The sequence below is a fragment of the Symphalangus syndactylus genome, chromosome 5 (assembly GCF_028878055.3).
Source record: "Symphalangus syndactylus isolate Jambi chromosome 5, NHGRI_mSymSyn1-v2.1_pri, whole genome shotgun sequence".
Lineage (NCBI taxonomy): Eukaryota > Metazoa > Chordata > Mammalia > Primates > Hylobatidae > Symphalangus > Symphalangus syndactylus.
In genome coordinates, this window is record NC_072427.2 from 82,066,711 (window position 1) to 82,087,957 (window position 21,247).

At 44.1% G+C, this 21,247-nt stretch overlaps 2 protein-coding genes across 6 annotated transcripts in view; one reads left to right on the top strand and one right to left on the bottom strand.

Annotated features, from left to right (window-relative positions):
- Positions 1–204: 204 nt before the first annotated feature.
- On the bottom strand, positions 205–2,170 carry LOC129483132 (uncharacterized). The gene has a single exon (XM_055280093.2). It carries the CDS (start codon positions 2,168–2,170, stop codon positions 1,691–1,693), a length of 480 nt encoding a protein of 159 aa, XP_055136068.1. The 3' UTR covers positions 205–1,690.
- The window catches only part of SINHCAF (SIN3-HDAC complex associated factor), a 46,074-nt gene continuing 25,556 nt past the window's right edge, over positions 730–21,247 (top strand). The window contains exons 1-2 of one of the 5 annotated variants that reach the window (XM_055280092.2): positions 730–978; positions 2,981–3,068. Coding sequence is in view for 2 of the 5 variants with exons in the window: in XM_063639214.1 (XP_063495284.1) it covers positions 2,525–2,705; positions 2,981–3,256 (457 nt within the window). In the remaining 3 variants the exon portion in view is untranslated. Of the gene's footprint in view, positions 979–1,099; positions 1,176–1,977; positions 2,706–2,980; positions 3,257–21,247 lie in introns of those variants that run through there. The other 4 variants (XM_063639219.1, XM_063639216.1, XM_063639214.1 and 1 more) reach the window with 4 other exon arrangements.

A 21,247-nucleotide genomic window follows, 5' to 3' on the forward strand; every position in this document is an offset into this window, starting at 1 on the left:
AGCTGCTAGAGGAGGTATGCCTGTCCCTAGGTTATTGGCTTTCCATTGCCTAGTCTTTTAAAGAAAGCGGCACTGTTCCCACGGAAATTAACAATTATTCAATTCGGAGAGACTTGAAATCTTAAGGACGAAGTGGAGAAAAAAACTGGATTGTTATGGGTTGGGTTACTATTTGAGAAGGGCAAGCGGGAGTTAGCGAAAGGATAGGGTGTTAAAATGGGACTTTATTAAACGACTCATTACAACTGCACAAAAACTAAACCTTTGCTGGCCCCAGAGGATTTTTTTTTTTTTACAAGCTTCAAAAACCTAACTTCAAACAAAATTTAGGAAACGTAGGATTAGTATAAATTCAGTCTGGGTGCTCATAAGACCAACTCCTCTGTCACCGAAAGTGGGGACAGGTGTGAGAATTTTGCAAAAGCAGCTTTCAGAACAATTTTTCAGCGCTCAATGGTGCCCCTAACAACTTCGGGGGCGGAAAACACGCCAAGCAGCGCAGCCTTCCCCTCGGTTGCTAACCTTTCCCTTTCCCACCTCGCCACTCCCTCTCCGCCGCGGCCTGCAGCCATGGGGGGCGTTTGTTTATGTGACGTCCGCCGTAGTAAGCAGTCCCCGCCCCCGTTTCCCTCTGGCCGCCGCGTTTCCCGCGCCGCGGAGCTTCTCCCCTTAAAAGGACAATAGAGGCCTCGGGAGCGCGCGCGGTCGCCGGGACTTCTCCCCCTCCCGGCCCGCGACGTGCGCGCACCCGTATGCAAATAAGTTCGATTCAAGAGAATTTTGTGCCGGGAGCCGCGCGTGCGCAGAGGGAAAGCGGAATCTACACCTTCCCGGCCAGCGGTAGCAACTGCAGAACTGCAGGAGACAATCTTTCTAGACAAGGCAGTTGAGGAGGAGGGAGCGCTTGAGGGGGACTGGCCTGGCGTGCACTCCGCACCTCGGGGGCGTTATTGCGCGTGGAACGGCTGCTTTTGGAAGGTGAGTGACTCTCACCGTGCCTCTAGTGCAAAACTGTCTCACGAGGCTTTGATTTCAGAGTGTTTTTTTTTTTTCTCTCTCTCATTTCACCTCCACCCACCTCCCCCCGTCCTTCCACATACACACAGGAAGTTTTGTCTTGGAGGTGGTATTGTTGGGAGCGCTGTTTTCGTGATCTTCAGACCCCAGGTTCTTTGGTACGCGCGTGTTTAGTGTGTATTTATTAATTGGGGAGGGTATTTGAGGCAAACCGAAAGTCTCCGGGGCGGGGAAAGTGAGTGGAGCCTGGGCATAATTGAGGAGTCGCCGGAGTTGAGGGATCCACGTTGAAGGTGACAATGACTTTTCTCCGCCGCAGTGTTCTCTCGCGGAAAGGAGCCCGGCGGCCGAAAGGCCCGAGAGGAAAGCGACTCGCTGGCCACCGCGCAGCGGCCGGGGTCGGTGCGTCCGCGTGGGCGCGAGGCGCGGGCAGGGTTCGGGCGCCGTTGTGAAACCTCGTGGTTTAGTGGACTGCAGCCCCCGGACTAGGGTGGACAATAAACGCCATTCGCTCGGAAACTAAGTTGCTATCCGCTTCCGAGCTGGCGGCCGAGGGTCTTTAAATCGGCCTTTGGGGGTCAGTGCTGGGCTCTGCCGGAGCGCACGCGGCGTGGCGTTGTTTGCTCAACTCCGGAGGGATGCGGATGCGACAATGAGAGCAACACGCGGTCGCTTAAAAACAGCCCGTCTTCCACTCGCCTGCCCTCTTCGGACCGCGCCCAAGGGCGTCTGGTGTCCGGGGTGCCTTCGGAGCCCGAAGTTTTGCTCCGGGTGCGTTCACCTGTAGCGTAGGTACGGGCGACACGGCCAGGGCTTCCCGTTTGTGGGCGGCCGTCCGCGCCGTAAGATGGCCAGGGAAGCCAACTTGGCTGGAGACGGAGGCGGCGGCGTTGTGTACGCCGCGGGAGTCAGTCAACTCCGCAGGGCACTGCTTTTTGTGCTCTACGTGACAGACCACGTGCTTCGGGCTGCGACCCTGGTCCTTGTCCGAATGTCCAGCCCCGCGTGAGCCGTGGGATGCGGCCGCCGTCGGGCAGGTCTGGCCGGCAGGACAATGTGGTTTGCTGATGATGGCGTCTTGCCAGTTTAAAAAGCAGAGTGAAAGTCGCCAACTCTCCGCCCGTGCGGGGCGGGTACTCCGGGCGTTTCTCATCAAGGACACTGCAAAACTTTGATTAAACGGGCCTGCTCCCGAGGGGAGAGCCGGGGGGCCGGGCTCCGGACTCTTCGGGGCGCGGGGTCCGGACCCCTACCCAGGGTGACCGTCCAGTGTCCGGCCCCTGCAAAACGCTCCGACATCCCTGATGCTGCACGTAGGCAGCGCCCGGCTGGACAGAAAACAAAGGGCTGCATGTGCCCGTGCGGGCTCCCGGCGCTCGGGGCCGCCGCCTGGGCGTAGGGCCGTGCGGGTCGGAGGCCCTCGAAGTTCGGGCGAGTTTCGGGAGGGGCTTTTGTCCCTCAGCCCCCTCGTGGGGAAACTTTGGCGGCGCTACTTGTGCGAGGTGCCATGCTGGTGCGTAGGGAGGCGGCGTGCTTCCCCGCTCCGGGCGTGCGGGCGGGCGAGGGAGGCGGCAGTGCCCGGCGCTTCAGCCCTGGCGTCGGGGGTTACGACGGCCGAGGGGTCCGGAGAGAGCTTGGCCTGGACTCCTCGGCCGGTTTCTCGTGGCCCGGGAGCCTGTGTCTGGGAGGTCTGTGGGTTCGCCTTTGAAGTCGAACTGTTGCCATGTTTGAATTACGTCAGGGCAAAGCCATGAGGAGGAACAAGCCCCGGCAGCGCGGCGTGCGGGAGGCGCGGCCTGCGGGAGGCGCCGGGCCGGGCGGGCGCGGAGCCCGTTGTTCCGGCGCAGGTGAGGGAGGCGGCGGCGAGCGACGCGGTTCACCTCCCGCCGCCCTCGCCCTCGCCCCGGCGAGCGGCCCCCGCGGGAACTTTCCTCCCGACGCGAGATGTCTTATTTACCAACAGATCCACCAGGGAGCATTCTTCTTTGCCGGCTCGGCGTCTCTCTCGGCGGTCACCGGAGTGCCCGAGGGGGAAGCGCGATTTACGGAAGGTGGGGACCCGAGGGCCCTGGGAGGAGCGGGGAGGCCTTTTACTGCTTTCGGGGAAACGGGCGAGGGCGGCGAGCGCCTCCTCCCCAGCCGGGCTGTGGCCCCGCAAGTCCGGGAGACCCAGCCCCGACGACGCCCGATAAACCACCGCGGGGAAGTTCCGGGGCTCCCAGTTGCCCTCCGAAGGGAGGTGAGGACCGTGGGCGAACTGTGCGGGCGGCGTTTCTTTGTGTGTTTCTAGGGGTGCGGGCAGCGGGGAGGGGCAGGGTGTGTTTTGCTGTGGGGGGAGTTGGTTTCTTGGGGTGGTGGGGGCGGTGCAGTTGGTTCTGCTAACTATGACCCTGGTCAGTTTCTTTGTTTTTGTTTTCTTCCTGTAACCTTCCATTACTTCAGGCACTCGGAAGGTGAGGAATGACTGTTGAGTTAAACAGCGACCCTATCCGAGACAGTTTTACCCCAGCAATCCTTTCTCCCCCTCCTTAAGTTGTCCTAAGGAGGGTTAAGAAAAGCTTTTCTTTTTCTTTTGATAATTTAAAAATGAATTTGACCTTGTTATTCAGAGTACGCTGAAAGCACCTGTTTTTGAACTGGAATTTGCCAGACTTGAAAAGCCTTTTAATATTTTATGTCGCAAAATTGAACACATTTAGTTGCCCAATCTAAATTAAAGTCTGGGAGTTTGTTTCTGGCGAAGTTCCGGAGAAAACCCTCATGGCATTTAAGGTATTTATATAATGATTTTGGGAAGGGGGATCTCTTTTAGCCGAAAGGTATGCGTGACTCAGTGTTTGGTGGTTATTCACTGCCTTATCTTAGGATGACCTTGAAGAAGCAAACGTTTAGGGAGTTGGGCCTTTTGGAAACATTGTAAGGAGGCTGGGGAGCTGGCTGGGGAGGAAGCTGCTCAGGAAGATGACACAGGGTAACGGCTAGCTTCTTCCCAGATCCCGTGAACTGGGGTTGACCTTCTGGTTACGTCTCCTAGATTTTTCTTTTCAGGCTAACCTTTTTTTTTTTTTGTATGTGGCCCCAGGCATAGCTCAAAAATTATGCTGGTTTGACACATGGATGCTTCTTTGGTATTTGGGGTTTGCCTGTAGTCTAGACATCCTGTACCCACCACCATATCTGTTGCTTCTTTCCTGATTTCTCCTGCATTCGAATCATGTTTAAGGCCTAGAATCTAAGTGATCATTACTAGGAAATAATACCCTTGAATGCCCTGCCCCCACACACCAAAAAATCGATACTAGTTGAAATCCATTTTTTTCTTTTCATTATTTTGTTATTAATAAACCTATTTTTCCCAAGTTTTGGTTGACCAAATTACAATACCAAAAGGCAACCAATATTAGTACATTTCTGTAGTAAATAGAGCATGTCAAGAAAATGAAAAACTTTGGATTTAATAACTTTGGCTTTCCTTTGGCAGCTATTTCTCTGGGTCCTGTATTTAAAATGCATATGAGGTGCTTTGCAAATACGCTGAGATTGTTTCAGTTGTTTTTCTTAATTAGTATTTCATAGCTAAGTTATGGCTAGAATTTCTATTTCCTAGCAGATTTCATATACTACATACAGAGCTTAATGGTTTTTTACTAATTAGATGATGTAAAACAGAGATTTGGATTATCAGTGTGAGTGAATTCAGGGTGGGAAAGACCCACAGACAAGGTCTCCACTGCCTTCTCTTTGTATTGCTTTTGTGGGAGGTTGGAGATACGAAGTTCAATTGGTAGAATATTCTAGATCACTGGTGGACAGCAGGCCCCAAGTCTGTCTGTCCTTGCACAGTATTCTTAATTCTGTATATCTGGAACATGAATGGTCAATTTTTTTTTTTTTTCCCCAGAGTGGTTATCAAGTCCTGGGAAATCCTGACTCATAGGGCTCAAACTCAGACATATTTATGTCAGAGAAGCGATTTAAGAACCATTTTACATGTAAAATAAAAGTTTTTCACTGGGGAAAGCATAAACTTTTAAATCTAAACCAACTACACAGGGCTCTTATGAGGATCAATTAATCAATTTACCATGCCAGGCACATAGTAGGTTGCTTTAAAAGTATGTCATTTTCGTTTTTTCTTAAGAGATGGTAGGAATATAATTGGTTGAGCAGAAAAGGAACACATGTATTGAGGCACGAAGTTTTGCTGTTCAGAGGTTTCTGGGTAATTAATGCTTGGGTTTCAAAGCTGTCATCATCTTATAGTCACTTTGTGATCCAGTTTTTTTCATCTGTAAAATGGTAGTAATACCTATTGTAAATAAGTTGTAATTAAGCAAGTGACACGATTGATAAATATTAGCTGCTGTTGTCCTCACAACACTGGGAAACAGACATTTTACAGAAGATAAAACTGAGGCCTGGGTCAGTTATCGTTTCTGGGGAAACATTAAGTAAATTTTTAGTGGAAAGAATGAGTGTCTTTGGTCCCCTCCCTTACCTTATGAAAGCAGTTCTGGGAAGACACTGCCCTTGACTCTTGGTTGTCTTTTCAATTCTGATTCAACCATTTTACATCAGAAAGTCCTGTGGAAACCTGGAAAATGTCATTTTTCTTTCTTCCTGATTTCTCTTGTCCACAAGATTGTCCTGTATTTCCCACAGTTAAGTTTTGATTTTGGGGTGTTATAAATTGAGACTATTTTGTTGTCTTTTGTTTCTCCAGTTTTTTTATTGAATCTGCAACTAGGATTTTTCTGTATTATGAAAATAATCTGGAAATGCATCTAGTCCAAAAAGGGAGTTTAAGGTAGGAAGGTTTTCTCTTTGCCTCAGAAATACTAATGTCACAGGCACGTTGCTGTTACATATTCAAGTATGAAAGTTACAGTTGAACTAAAAGAATTTATTTCTAGCTTTGTATTTAGTTGTTTTCCACCTATTATAAGTTTGGTTTGGCTTAATGTTATTTTAATTTGGTAAATGTTAACTGTGCTGAGTTGAAGTAGCTCTCATTTCTCATTTCTCCCCACACTAGTCTAATTTCCTTCCCCCTGCTCCTGCTTGAAATAAGCAAGAAACATTTTTTCCTATAGCTTTTAAAACCTCAGGTTTTTTTTCCTACAAAACTCTATAGACCAAATGTTAAAGAAAAATGACTCCTTTTTAAAAACATGAAAAATATTTCTATGATCAATAGTGCAAACAATGACTCCTTTCAAAACATTAGTTTTCACGTCTTTATTGTAGACACCATTTCCCATTCCATGCCCTTAAATATACTGTTTATATTAATCTTGGCTGCCCCACTCTTTGAGTAGTTAGCAAATTCTACCCGTTTCTGTGTACTATGTACAGCCAGCACCTGGTTGTAATACAAGACTTAGTTTCTGCTCTACAGCGGTTTACTATTGAGTAGAGGAGATAATACAGTAAACAAGAAGTGAAATCTTATGTGGTAGGTGTTCTAATAAAGGTATGGAAGGGTTTTGTAAAATAAGTAATTCGTAAGAGAATTTCCCAGGTCAAGGGGATGGAGGGTAAGCCGTCTCAGACAGAAATAACAGCCTGAGTAGAGGGCGGCTAGTTATTAAAATTGGTCTGACACTGTTAGAATATCAGAATTCCAGGTTGGGAGCAGCTGGTAGGCAGGAGCAGATCCTGAAAACCTTTGAATTCCTTGCCAAGGAGTTTAGATACTATCGTGAAGCCAGTGTTGGTACCTTGGAAGGGAAGATTAGTAGTTGAACTTTAGGAAGATATCACATGTTTAAAGGATGTAGGGAAGTCAGTTACAAGGTTCTGACAGGAGTTCATGCACCACGATGAGGAACAAACAGGCAATGGGGATGGAAGTGAAGGAAGAAACAGAATTTCTAAGGACCTCACAATAAATTTGATGGAGGGCCATGCAGAGGGTGAAGGAAGAGCTCAGCTGGCTTCCAAGTTGTTTTTGTGTGACTGTGGATGACAACCAAGATAGGTAAACAGAGGAAGAGCAGACTTGGAGGGAAGATTATATAATCAATTCTCAGGGTATTTAAAGATTGGAATGGATTGGTGGTCAGTTGGCCACATTCATCCTAGAGCTAAGGGGAGAGATTGGACCAGGGAATGAATAATAGGTATTACCAATAAGGTTGGTTAGTAACTTCCTGCGAGTGGATTGCCCAAAGACAGAAAGCAAAATGATACCTGAAATGTAAGAGGAAAAAAAGAGAGAAAGAAGAAAGATCTGTGAAAGAATTGTCAGAGCTGAGTGCATATCTTGTGCCAGTCTTTGTGTTGATGTTGTGTTGATGCTTTACAGATACTATTCAGGAGATTTGGATTTGTCATCATTACTATTATTTTGAGACTGAGCTTTGCTCTTGTTGCCTAAGCTGGAGTTCAATGGCGTGATCTTGGCTCACTGCAACCTCTGCCTCTGGGTTCAGGCAATTCTCCTGCCTCAGCCTCCTGAGTAGCTGGGATTACAGGCACGTGCCACCAGGCCGGGCTAATTTTTTGTATTTTTAGTAGAAACGGTGTTTCACCACGTTAGCCAGGCTGGTCTCGAACTCCTGACCAGGCGATCCACCTGCCTCAGCCTCCCATAGTGCTGGGATTACAGGCGTGAGCCACCGTGCCCGGCCTGTCATTATTTTATAGATGAGGAAACAGGATTAGTGAGGTTAAGGAACTTTCCTGAGGTTTGGGTCAAATCAGGTGTGTATACTATCATGTATCCATTTTCTTAACATTTTTATCAAGTTTGAAAATGGGAGAACAGCTTCATAGAGGAGTATATGGGGCTTTTCATGACCTTAAAGTCTCCCTGAAAAGGCTCAGTTCCTCTTTTCCCACAGACCTGGGCTTAAAAGAAAATCTTTAGTAATCAGAATTTTACCTTCAATTAAATTTGTTTTATATATCTTGGGATAGATAGCATTTATTTTTCTGTAATGTGCAACTCTTATAAATTCAAGGAAATAAACAGAATTTCCTGATGTTACAGAAGGGCAAATAAAATTAGGAGTGACTTCCTATTTAGTTGTAAAGACAGAAGCAGAAATAGACTCCAAATTGACTCATTGCAGACTCAAGTATGGTTATATTTTCTCACTCAATCATCCATTAAAAGCAAATAAATATTCTTTCTGACACTTTCAACTTTTTTTTCATCCACTGGAATTCCTCTTAATCTAGAATCGGGAGACCTAGTTTTTTTTTTTTTTTTAACTCTACCAAAATTGGAGGGGCCTGGTGTTTTACACTATCTAAAGAGACTTGAATTTGTAATTTTATTTTTAACCTATGCCATTTCAGTTGAAGACTTGTTTATTTCTGAGTTTGACCTCTTTCCTATGTAGGATGAGTTTTAGGCTCTTCTGCCAAGTGTGGATTCCATAGACAGCCACAGTTATAAATGCTTTGCCATATAATTTCTCAGAGACAGGGCACATGTTTGGAGAGGCTGTTGGCAAACAAGTGGGGTCTGCTACCCCTTTCTCAGTTTTCTTCCAGGCAGATTTACATTTGTCCCTTAAAGTTAGCTAAATTCAGGAATTGTGCTGAGATGTAGGCTGGTATCTAGAAGCAGGTAAGAGGAAATAATGTCTTACTGCTCCACGGCTTTCCTTAACTGCTGATGAAACATGTCTCATTGTTGGGGAATACTGCAGCCAAATGGCCTTGCAGCGGGAGAATACAAAGCATTTAGTCCCGTTGACCCTTTGTGAAAAGTGTTGCTGCAGTTACACTGTTAGTGTTTACTGGATGCTGTACTTAAATGTGATTAATGATAGCATATGATTGACTAAAATGGTGTCAGTGGTGGCATTACCAATTACAGGAACTCAAGTATCCCCACAGTTTGTGATCACGGGTATTTTTTCGTGTTATTTCTTTTCCTTTCCCATCATCCTGCCATTTCTAGTTTGGCTCTAAAGAAATGCATCTCCTTCACTTCAAAGTTGTCTTTGGTTGCTTAGTTCTTTTTGTCTTTGTTCACTGCTGCTTCCTTCCCACTTTACAAATCTTTTGCTTGTCTCCTGTGTGCAGTTTCCTTCCCATTCTGCTCTGTGTGTATTTTGATCTTACCAGTCTATTTCATAGTCTCTCCCATGGAGTGTACTTTCTAATTTGTATCTCTCCATCTGTATGTCTTTGAGGAAGTTTATTTAAGCTCTCTGTGCTTTTTTAGATTACTCTTAAGGTGTGTCTTGATAACCAAGGTTATTGGAGAGTGATGCTCTTGGTTAAGAAAAAAAAGCAGGAGGTAGTAAAGTGAAAGTAAGCTTCTTTTATGCTTGTACTCCTCAGAGGCAACCACTATTTACTATTTTTAAGAACCAATTTAAAAAGAAGTTTGTGTACTTACAGTCTCATTTTAAAAACATCCTGTGAGATCATACTGTATTACTACTGTTCAACTTGCTTTAAAGGTTGAAACAGCATTCTGTGGTGTTTCAACCATAGTTTAACCAGTCTGAAAATTCATTGACATTTAAGTCACTTCAACAATCTTGTTTTTTTTTTTTTTTGTTTTTAAAGACTTAGGCCAGTTGATTTTTTAGAAAGAAAAAAAATGATAATTAGAAGCTAGGATTTTGGTTTATTGGAAACTTAAGGATAGTTTCATTTGGGAGGTTTTTCCCCTAATTTGTGCATATCAGAATTTCAGTTCCCGAGATGTCTTGGACAGTTGTGAAGTTAACTGTTATTTACCACGTTTGACTACTGCTCTCAGTTTTCTTCCATCTAGTCCACCCAGTGGTATTATTGAGTTTTGAAAGGTACTTTTGAATATTAAAAAACGCTTTACTTCTGAATATATAAAAAAGCCAGAAGAAGGAATCTAGAAAGTGGAATTGGGGAAGTTATATTGGAGTAACTAATGATGTCCTTCAAAGCATACATGCCAACTAAGGTGAGCTTAACATATGTTAAATTCATCATCATAAGAACCCTCTCCATATCGTTAAATGTGAGTTAACACCCTTATAAGATTTAAAAAGACAAGAAAATAGTTGAATTAAATTCATCACCTTTTCACTATCTCCTGATTCCATATTAAAAAGGGTACTAAAGCTCTAAAATTTGCATTTCAGTATTTTTCTTTTTTTTTTTTTTTTTTTTTTTTGAGACAGAGTCTTGCTCTGTCACCCAGGCTGGAGTGCAGTGGCGCAATCTCAGCTCACTGCAAGCTCCGCCTCCTGGGTTCACGCCATTCTCCTGCCTCAGCCTCCCGAGTAGCTGGGACTACAGGCACCCGCCACCACGCCCGGCTAATTTTTTTGTATTTTTAGTAGAGACGGGGTTTCACCATGGTCTCGATCTCCTGACCTCGTGATCCTCCCGCCTCGGCCTCCCAAAGTGCTGGGATTACAAGCGTGAGCCACCGCGCCCGGCCTGCATTTCAGTATTTTTCATTCTGTTTCCTGGTTGGAGCTTAAAATGAACAAGTATTTGGTATTGCTGAGATTTATAAGAGATAATCTTTAATCTTATTTATCAGAAAACTTTTCCTAAATAGCATCTTTAATATAAACTATCGCTGTGAAACTTTTCTTTCCTATGTATATTATTATATTCAGTAAACTTATGTGTTTAATTAGATGTAAAATTAGACATTATTCTTGATCTTTGGCTTCCCAATTTCATTAGATGAGATTAGAATTGTCCCTTTTGTATCTTTGATATACTGTGGTTATCTCATCCCTTTCTTGACTCATCAGCACCAAGGTTAGATTCATTAAGATCATTAAATTTATATGAAACCCACAGCTTTAAAGTAGAAGAAAACTCTACAAATCAACCAAAACAGATGTTTAGAATTGATTGTTGTGTTTTAAAACTTTTTTTTTGTATATATATATATTGTCCATATAATTACAGTTATTGTTTTAATTGCTTTTGCTGACTTAGCGATTACCTTTAATCTTTTTAAACTTTGGGATATTCAATTTATTTGATCAGAGCTATAATTATAGCATGGTTGATTTTTTTTTTTTTTTTTTTTTGAGATGAATTTTTGCTCTTGTCCCCGAGGCTGGAGTGCAGTGGCACAATCTCGGCTCACTGCAAACTCCGCCTCCCGGGTTCAAGCAATTCTGCTGCCTCAGCCTCCTGAGTAGCTGAGATTACAGGTGCCTGCCACTACTACGCCCAGCAGATTTTTTTATTTTTAGTAGAGATGGGGTTTTGTCATGTTGGTCAGGCTGGTCTCAAACTGCTGACCTCAGGTGATCCACCCACCTTGGCATCCCAAAGTGCTGGGATTACAGGCTTGAGCCACCAAGCCCGACCATGGTTGATTGTTTTTAACTGTTACAGTATTAGAACAATTTTTGGGTTTTTGGCTAATAGTAGTCAAAGAAAGAATGCTAGTGAAAGTGCTTTATAAAATGTAAAGTGCTATACAAATGACAACTTAAAATTTAAGCAACACATTTATTGCACCTGTGAAAACAAATAAAAGAAAAAACCGATCAACACAGTCCTCCTCTAAATTTCTTTCCGGCCCAGGAATGTGTGTATATTGCAAAGGCAGCTATGTCAGAGATAAGCGTTACAAACTCCCACACATAGGCATGCTTTAACTGTAACCTTTCAAATCCTGAGAAACTTCTCAAAATGTTTGTCCTGTTTGAAGAAACTTCCGACAGCATACTGTAGACAGACAGATAGATGATGATAGATGGTGTCAGAAGAAAAGAGAAAACTGGCCCAAGATGGCTGCAGTTTGGACATATGCATAATTAAACCACTGCCTACAAACTAAAGCTGACCCCTTGGGTTTGTAACTGGAGTTTGTTAAATATTTTACTGACAGATACTGGTTGTAAACTTGTTTATCAGATACAGAACAAAGGCAGGATGGAATCAATCATCCTTCCACCAGACCCTAAGGTGCCTACACAATTATTAACTTTTCTCTCCTACCCACTCAACCACATATTTACTTTACTTTAGGCATAACATCACTGAATAGGAACCAAGTTCTCAACTATTGCTTCACCATACTGCACATATTTTCCTGTTTAAAAAATGTGTAAAGACCGTGCCTCATGCAGTCTACTTCAGAGCACAGGTAATAAGCTACTGGAACTCGTGCTTCCTGGGTGTGCATCCTCAAGCTTTGTGTTTGCAAGCAGCACGTTCGGATTCAGAACACGCCTCCTGACTTAGTCAATCTAATGAGAAGGTATTAAAAATTATGGAGAACAAAGCCTCTAAATCGACTACATCCCCTGCAACTGCAGAACATCTGATTCCACCTTTAGAAACCCCAGCTGGGTTAATATACAGTACTTGGGGTGCCTCATTGTGTAATTGCTTAAACAAATGGACCAGGATGACTTAAGAATGACTCCACATCACAATGGCCTAAATGCAGACCAGGATGGAAGGTGCTAGTGCAAAAATTAAGCAACCAGAATGGGGAAGCTACTTCCAGTGGTATCTTGAAAGTAGCAAAAGTGGATAGGATGATCTTTCTTCCTTACAGAATGCTGATAAACAACTTAGAGGTGTTAGCAGATAGCTCTCAAATATACTCTCCTATTAAAAAAAAAATCTTCAGAAGTACCTCTCTTTGGTGTCTCCTTCACCACCTACACCTTCACTCTATCTTCATCTTTCTTTTTTTTTTTTTTTTTCTTTTTTTTGAGACGGAGTCTCGCTTTGTTGTCCAGGCCGGATTGCAGTGGTGCGATCTCGGCTCACTGCAAGCTCCGCCTCCCGGGTTCACGCCATTCTTCTGCCTCAGCCTTTAGAGTGGCTGGGACTACAGGCGCCCGCCACCACGCCCGGCTAATTTTTTTTGTATTTTTATTAGAGACGGGGTTTCACCGCGTTAGCCAGGATGGTCTCAATCTCGTGACCTCGTGATCCGCCCGCCTCGCCTCCTAAAGTGCTGGGATTACAGGCGTGAGCCACCGTGCCCTGCCACTCTATCTTCATCTTTCTCACTCCCCAGGGTGGATCTGATTTTTCTTCTTCTGCCATCTCTTTCTCCTTGTCTGACACTTGTTAAACAGACTGTGACAGGAAACACGGCTCCAAAGGCCCCTGTTCTTGTTGTCCTTCTACCTACCCTGGCAGCAACCTCTTGTTCAGAAGTGAGGGACAGGAACTCTACAGGAATGCTTCCTGTGGTTTCCTCATTCTGGGAACAGCCTACGATAGGTGGGGGATTCCTAATTCTCTTTCTCTTTTTTTAAGGGATTAAAACATTTAATTGGCCGGGCGTGGTGGCTCACGCCTGTAATCCCAGCACTTTGGGAGGCTGAGGAGGGTGGATCACCTGAGGTCAGGAGTTCGAGACCAGCCTAGCCTGGTCATTATGGTGAAACCCCACCTCTACTAAAAATACAAAAAATTAGCCGGGTGAGGTGGTGGGCACCTGTAATCCCAGCTACTTGGGAGGCTGAGGCAGGAGAATCGCTTGAACCCAGGAGGTGGAGGTTGCAGTGAGCTGAGATCGTGCCATTGCACTCCAGCCTGGGCAACAAGAGCGAGACTCCATCTCAAAAAAAACAAAACAAACAAAAAAACATTTAATTATACACACAGATATTACATATATTCAATGCAGTAGCATTCAGAATCCCAGCAGGATGTTTGTGGAAATTAACAACTTATTCTTTTTTTTTTTTGAGACGGAGTCTTGCTGTCGGCCAGGCTAGAGTGCAGTGGTGTGATTTCGGCTCACTGCAGGCTCCACCCCGCAGGGTTCACGCCATTCTCCTGCCTCAGCCTCCCGAGTAGCTGGGACTACAGGCACCCACCACCTCGCCTGGCCAATTTTTTGTATTTTTAGTAGAGACGGGGTTTCACCGTGTTAGCCAGGATGGTCTCGATCTCCTGACCTCGTGATCTGCCTGCCTCGGCCTCCCAAAGTGCTGGGATTATAGGCGTGAGCCACCGCGCCCGGCCAACAACTTATTCTAAAATTGTTTTGATAATGAATAGGGCCAAGAATAGCCAAGATAATCTTAAAGAATAAAATTGAAAGACTTATGAGGTATGACTTATAAAGCTGTAGTAAGATAGTATAGTATTAGTGGATAATATATAATTATATAAAAAGAATAGAGCATTCAGATACAGCCCCATATTGGATTTATGACAGCAGTACCACTGCAGTACAATAAAGAAAAGAGTGATCTTGGCTGCGTGGGGTGGCTCACACCTGTAATCCCAGCCCTTTGGGAGGCCGAGGCAGGTGGATCACCTGAGGTCAGGAGTTCAAGACTAGCCTGGTCAATGTGATGAAACCCTGTCTCTACTAAAAATACAAAAAAAATAGCTGGGCGTGGTGGCGGGTGCCTGTAATCCCAGCTACTTGGGAGGCTGAGGCAGGAGAATGACCTGAACCCTGGAGGTGGAGGGTGCAGTGAGCCGAGATCGTGCCATTGCACTCCAGCCTGGGCAACAAGAGCAAAACTGCATCTCAAAGAAAAAAGAAAAGAGTGATCTTTTCATTAAATGGTGCTGGGTGATCTACATATCCATGGGGAAGAGGGCCAGGGAAGAATCTTCGACCCTTACCTTTAATGCCATGTAAAAATATCACAAATTCTAGAACAATTAAAATCTAAATTTGAAAGGAAAACAAACTTCTGGAAGATAGTAAAGGAGATTATTTTCCTGACCTGGAGGAAAGCAAAGATTTCTTAATCAGGATGCGAAAAGAGCTAGGTACAAAAGAAAATGCTGATAATTTGTACTACATTAAAATTAGGAACTTAAGTTCCTCAAGACTCAGTTAAATGAGTTAACAGTGAACAGAGTAAAGACACCTATGAAACATATAACCACCAAAGGTCTTGTATCCAGAAAATAAGCACATGACTGAAGAGGATACCTAAATGGCCAGTAAGTTCTAGGACCCATTTGGAATCAGGGAAATGCTTATCAAAACCACACTGAGATATCACTGAAATAACAAATGACTGATACCAAGTGTTGGCAAATATCTGAAATAAATGGAGCCATCATACAATGATGGTATGAGTGTTAACTGGTACCATCATTTTAGGAAACAGTTTAGCAAGATCTGCTGAAGGTAAATTTACACATTTTCTATGACCCAGCAGTTCTATTCCTAGAAATACTCACACACACACACACACACACACACACACACACACACCCCCCCAAAAAATACATAAAACAATGTTGAAGACACATTACTTGTAGTAGCCATAACTGAAAATGTCCCAAAATGTCTATCAACCCTAGAATGGATATGCTGTCACACAATGGAATTCTATACAGTGAAGAAAAATAAAAAATACAGCATGGATTAATCTCACAAATGTTGAACAAAAGAAGCCAGACTGAAAGAGTACATTCTGTATAGTTCCAATTAAGTTTAAAAACAGGCAAAACCAACTGATGGTGATAAATGTTAGTTGTTACCATTGGGACCAGGGAACAGTGACTGGGATGAGACCTGTAGACTGCTGGTACCATCCTCTTTCTGATCAAAAGTTACTTCTCCTTTGCCAGCTTTGTCAAACTTTGTTTATGGTAGCTGAAAGGCTACCATAAGCAAAGTATCAGGGGCACCCAGGACCAATCAAAAGGCCACACATTCTTGAAAAGATACTAGTCATTACAATGGAAATATCTGGTGGATGCCAACTTCATCAAGTGATCAAACTTAGCATCATCAATGCTGGGACAACATTCCTCCCATCTTTGGTCTGACCCACCACCCCACTTAAAAGTTCCACAGTCTTTGGGTTAGGCTGGCTTTCTCCAAAAATGTTCAAGTATGGAGTGATGAAGTCATTGGGAGATGTGAAAAATTCACCATTTTTCTCAATGCTGGCATACTTCAAAAATATTGTTATAAGCTCCGTTGGATCTGCTCTCTCAGTTAAAGCCACCTTGGCAGCCGCCATGCCCTGGCGTCCAGGGTCCAGGGGGCTGTGGGACCCACTCACTGGCTTGCTCATGCTCAGTCCCAGTGGTTCACTTCCAGTACCAGCAGCGTGTGTACCCAGCCTGCCTGGAGTCCTGATTCTCTATCAACCCTAGTCGGCCAAATTATGGGCCATAGTTAAGGAATTTCCGGACCCTTATGAGGATCGGATTTGCTTTACCAAAGAATTTGAACTCAATTAAAATCGATGACCCAGGTCATTCCGACATTTTTCGGTTTGTCTACATGCTGGTTTCAGCTGCTTAAGCGAAGGAATAGCTAGAAAAAGCACAGTGTGGTTGGATCATGACCTCTGCCACAGCCAACTCCCCAACTTTCAGAAGATGGCTCAAAGACGTGTGGGTATGAGCAGCTTCTCTGTTAAATGCCATTCCCTTGGTTTTTTTCAAAAGATCATAGATTACAGCTGGACACTTTGGGAGGCCAAGGCGGGTGGATCACGAGTTCAGGAGTTTGAGGCCAGCCTGGCCAACTGGTGAAACCCTATCTCTACTAAAAATACAAAAATGAGCCAGTCGTGGTGGCACACACCTGTAATCCTAGTTACTCAGGAGGCTGAGGCAGGAGAATTGCTTGAACCTCGGAGGCGGAGGTTGCAATGAGCTGAGATTGTACCACTGCACTCCAGCCTGGGTGACAGAGTGAGACTCTCTCAGAAAAAAAAAAAAAAAAAAAAATAGATCGTAGATTGGATTAAAATCCAGCAATGCTGCCAGAATCCAGATGGGCCTGTTGTAGATTTTTTTTACCCACTTTGATAAAACATGAAAACATATTGCAGATGTCAGTGGACAACTTTGAAAACAATAAAAATGACACATTATTAAAGTTTCCCAAACAATTTGGATGATGCACTACCCACTCTTGTCAAATGTCACGTGACTGACTACGTGATGGCCAGAACTAATGACTGGTCAACTAGCTGACCAGTTGTCCTGCACAGTGATAAAAAAGGAAAATCAAAAGGCTGTACACTTAACAGTGGTAACAGTTAACCTCTTAAAACTCCCAGGCCAGGAACTCCTGGTCCTAAGAACTCTTCTCCCCTCGTCTGTCTCTACTACAAGAAACTAGGGCATTCTAAAAGGAATTGCAGGACATTGAAATGGAAACAACAGGATGATAAACTGGAAAACCAGGACTCCTCTGAGGAAATAGGGGGTTTTCATTTCTCCCAATATGCTGCTTTAACTCACTCTTTGGGAGAAATTAACACAATAATAGGCACAGGAGCTGCTGTATGAGTTATAAATTCCACCTTACTTGAAAACCCTATTTCTCAGAGGAATGAAAAAGTTAACATGGTGGGTATACCTAATAAACCTATCTCTTGCTTTAAGTTCACATCTTTGCTTTAGTGGTTCATTGGGTTTGGCTTCCTCCCAAGGGCTATGAATGTGATACCCTCAGCCAATCCCGTGTTTTCCTGATATGCCCAGAAGTGCCTGTTTAACCTTCTGGATTGAAATTTCCACGACATCCATAATGCTCATCTCTTTTTCCTCAAAGTGGGAAATGTTTCTGGAACTGAAACCATGGGATTGGGGAAAGCAAACCAAAAAATGCCCTCATAATATATCACAAGTTGGCCGGGCACCGTGGCTCACGCTTGTAATCCCAGTACTTTGGGAGGTTGAGGCAGGTGGATCACCTGAGGTCGGGAGTTTGAGACCAGCCTGACCAACATGGAAAAACTCTATCTCTATTAAAAAAATATAAAGTTAGCCGAGTGTGGTGGTGCATGCCTGTAATCCCAGCTACTCTGGAGGTTTAGGCAGGAGAATTGCTTGAACCTTGGTGGCGGAGGTTGCGGTGAGCCGAGATCATACTATTGCACTCCAGCCTGGGCGACAGAGTGAGACTCCATCTCAAAAAAAAAAAAAAAAAAAAAAAAAATCACAAGTTGATGTTAGTGGTGTAAAGATACCTTCATGTGATTGGGAAAATGAGAAAACAAAATGAAATGTAATAAAGGGAAGGAAACCATAAGGCTTTTTTTAAACTTCAACTTTTCTACTAATGCCAGAAGCTGAGTTTTTACTTGAAACTATTTCTTACCAGCTGCGGTCCCAGTCTAACATAGACATAGAAAAGATACTCTCAGCTACTCCAATAAAGGTTGAGATTAACACTAAGAATCCCTTGCTTAACGTAAAATAATAGCCACTATGGCAAGAAGCTGTAGATGGAGTTGCCCCAATCATGAGATTATCTTGAGAGAGGTTTTATTGTTCCCTGCATCAGTCCCTGCAACACCCCCATTTTCCTTATCAAGGAACCAAATGGGAAGGGGATGGAGATTTGTACAAAACTTAAGGACTGTAGACAGTATTATAATACCTAGATATCCAGTGCTTCTTAACCTTCATACTCCTGTCTGCCATACCAAATATCAAGGACGATAGTGTTCTTTTTTTTTTTTTTTTTTTTTTTGAGACGGAATCTCACTCAGTCACCTAGGCTGGAGTACAGTGGCACAGTCTCAGCTCACTGCAGCCTCCACCTCCCGGGATCAAGTGATTCTCCTGCCTCAGCCTGCCAAGTAGCTAGGATTACAGATGTGTACCACCACACCTGGCTTATTTTTGTATTTTTAGTAGAGACGGGGTTTCATGATATTGGCCAGGCTGGTCTCGAACTCCTGACCTCAAGTGATCCACCCGCCTCAGCCTCCCAAAGTGCTGGGGTTATAGGTGTGAGCCACTGTGCCTGTCCCTGACAATATTTTTCAGTTGCGGATCTCTGTAGTGCCTTTTTAAAGCATCCCTATACATCTAGGTAGTCAGTATTTGTTTGCCTTTTCCTGGAGAGAATGACGATATACTTGGACTGTGATGTCACAGTGCCCCACTTACTTTTCCCAAATACTGAAATATGAATTTAGCAGACTTGGACTTCTCTCAGGGGATCCTCATCCAGTGTGTGCATACCTCCTCTGCTCTGACACACTTTCTTCTTCTAAAGAAGAAAACTTGTACTTACTTCAACAATTGGCCATTACAGGGTACAAGGTGTCTAAGGGTAAACTTTAATTTTGTCTTTCTCAAGTCAAACGTGGGACATGTCATGTCAGCCAAAAGATTGAGCATCAATCCTGATAGAATCAAAGGAATCTTAGCTTTTTTGATGCTTCCTACTAAAAAATAGCTTAGAGGGTTCTTGGAGTTGGCTTGCTATTGTAGAAGCTGGATACTAAATTTTTATCGTGTGACTCAACCCTTTTGTACCTGTTTAAAGAATTACCAGCCTGATCCCATCATGTGGACTCGTGAGGGACAACCAGCTGTGCAACAAATTAAAGAAAGATTAGTAGGCCAGGCACGGTGGTTCATGCCTGTAATCCCAGCACTTTGAGAGGCTGAGGCGGGCAGTTGCTTGTGGCCAGACGTTCAAGACCAGCTCAGGCAACATGGTGAAACTGTGTCTTTACTGAAAATACAAAAATGAGCCAGATGTGGTGGCAAAACGCCTGTAGTCCCAGTTAAGTGGGAGGCTGAGGCAGGAGAATCGCTTGAACTTGGGAGGCAGAGGTTGCAGTGAGCCGACTGCATTCCAACCTAAGTGACAGAGCAAGAGTCCGTTTTTTTTTTTTTTTTCAAAGAAAAGGTTAATAAATGCCCCAGCAATAAGACACCCAAACTATGAACTTTCTTTCTGTTCATGAAGATGGAGGGAACACATTTGGTATGTTGACTCAAACTTGGTGACCAGCAAAGACCTATAGGCTATTATAGTCAGCAGTTAGATCCAATGACTCGAGGATGGCCCCCTTGTATGAGGGCAATATGAGCTACAGCCCTTCTATATAAAACTGTTGGAGAGATAGTCATGGGGTCTTCTCCCTTACCGCCTTCATTCCACATTCAATTGAGCTACTTCTGAATTCCCATCATAACTCAACACTTATCTTTCAGTAGATTAACTTCCTATTCGGTCTTAATTTTAATATCCTCTAATGTTACCATCTCTTATTGCAATAATCCTAACCTGGCCACTCTCTCTCTCTCTCTCTCTTTTTTTAGACAGGGTCTTGCTCTGTTACCCAGGCTGGACTGCAGTGGCGTGATCACAGTTCACTGCTGCCTTGACCTCCTGGGCGCAGTTAATCTGCCTGCCTCAGCCTCCAGAGTAGCTGGGACTACAGGCTTGTACCACTGCACCTGGCTAATTTTTGTATTTTTTGTAGAGACAGGGTTTACCATGTTGCCCAGGCTGGTCTCAAACTCCTGGGCTCAAGCGGTCTGCCCACCTTGAGTGGCACTTGTGGATCTCTGTAGTGCATTTTTAAGCATCCCTATACATTCACGTAGTTAGTATTTGTTTGCCTTTACCTGGAGAGAATGACGGTATACTTGGACTGTGATGTCACAGGGATATACAGTGCCCCACTTACTTTTCCCAAATACTGAAATATGAATTTAGCAGACCACAAAGTGCTAGGATTATAGGCATGAGCCACTGTACCAGGCCTGGCCAGTCTTCTGATAAGACCTCTCATGACTTCATCCTGATGACACACCCAACTTTTTACCCCAAGGACAGACCTACAAGAATCACTACTAGATAATGCTGAGACAGAATGGTTTACAGATGTATCTTACTTGAGGGGAGAAGGTGGTAAGGTTAAAGCAGGATGTGCCATGGTCATTGAAGCTGGTCTTCTTCAGGCTAGGTCAGCCCAACTGGCTGAACTGATTGCCCTGACTCAAACTTGTCAACTAGCAAAGAATAAAAGTAGCAAAAATTATGCGCCTATGCATCTGGTGGTGCTCATGACTTTGGAATGCTATGGAAAGAGAGAGGGTGTTTAACCTTCTCTGGGCAACCCATAAAAAATGGACTAGTCTTGGAGATCGCTTTTGGCAATTATAAAGGTTCCAGGCTGCTCTGAATTAAACAACACAGAGTCAAGGTAATCAATTTGCTGATGCAGTAGCTAAGAGAGCTGCATTTGAGACACCAGTCCGATCCTTGGAATGACTGTGAGACTTAAACAGTTAAGTCTACACTAAAGGGAACCCAAGACTTAGCTTTCACCGAAGAAAGATCTACCTGGAAACGAAAGGAGGGGGTACTTTTCCCCCAAACTGAACTATGGTATGGACCTAATGATAAACCCATTATCCTAGTGGGGTATCAGATGCCCCTCATGGAACACATTTACAGCTTGACCCATTGGAATTCAGATAAAATGATATCTTATTATAAACAATATTATTGGAGACTGTCATCATGGCACAGAAGATTGATTCACAGTGTACCATCTACCCAAAACACAATCCTGGAAAACCCCTT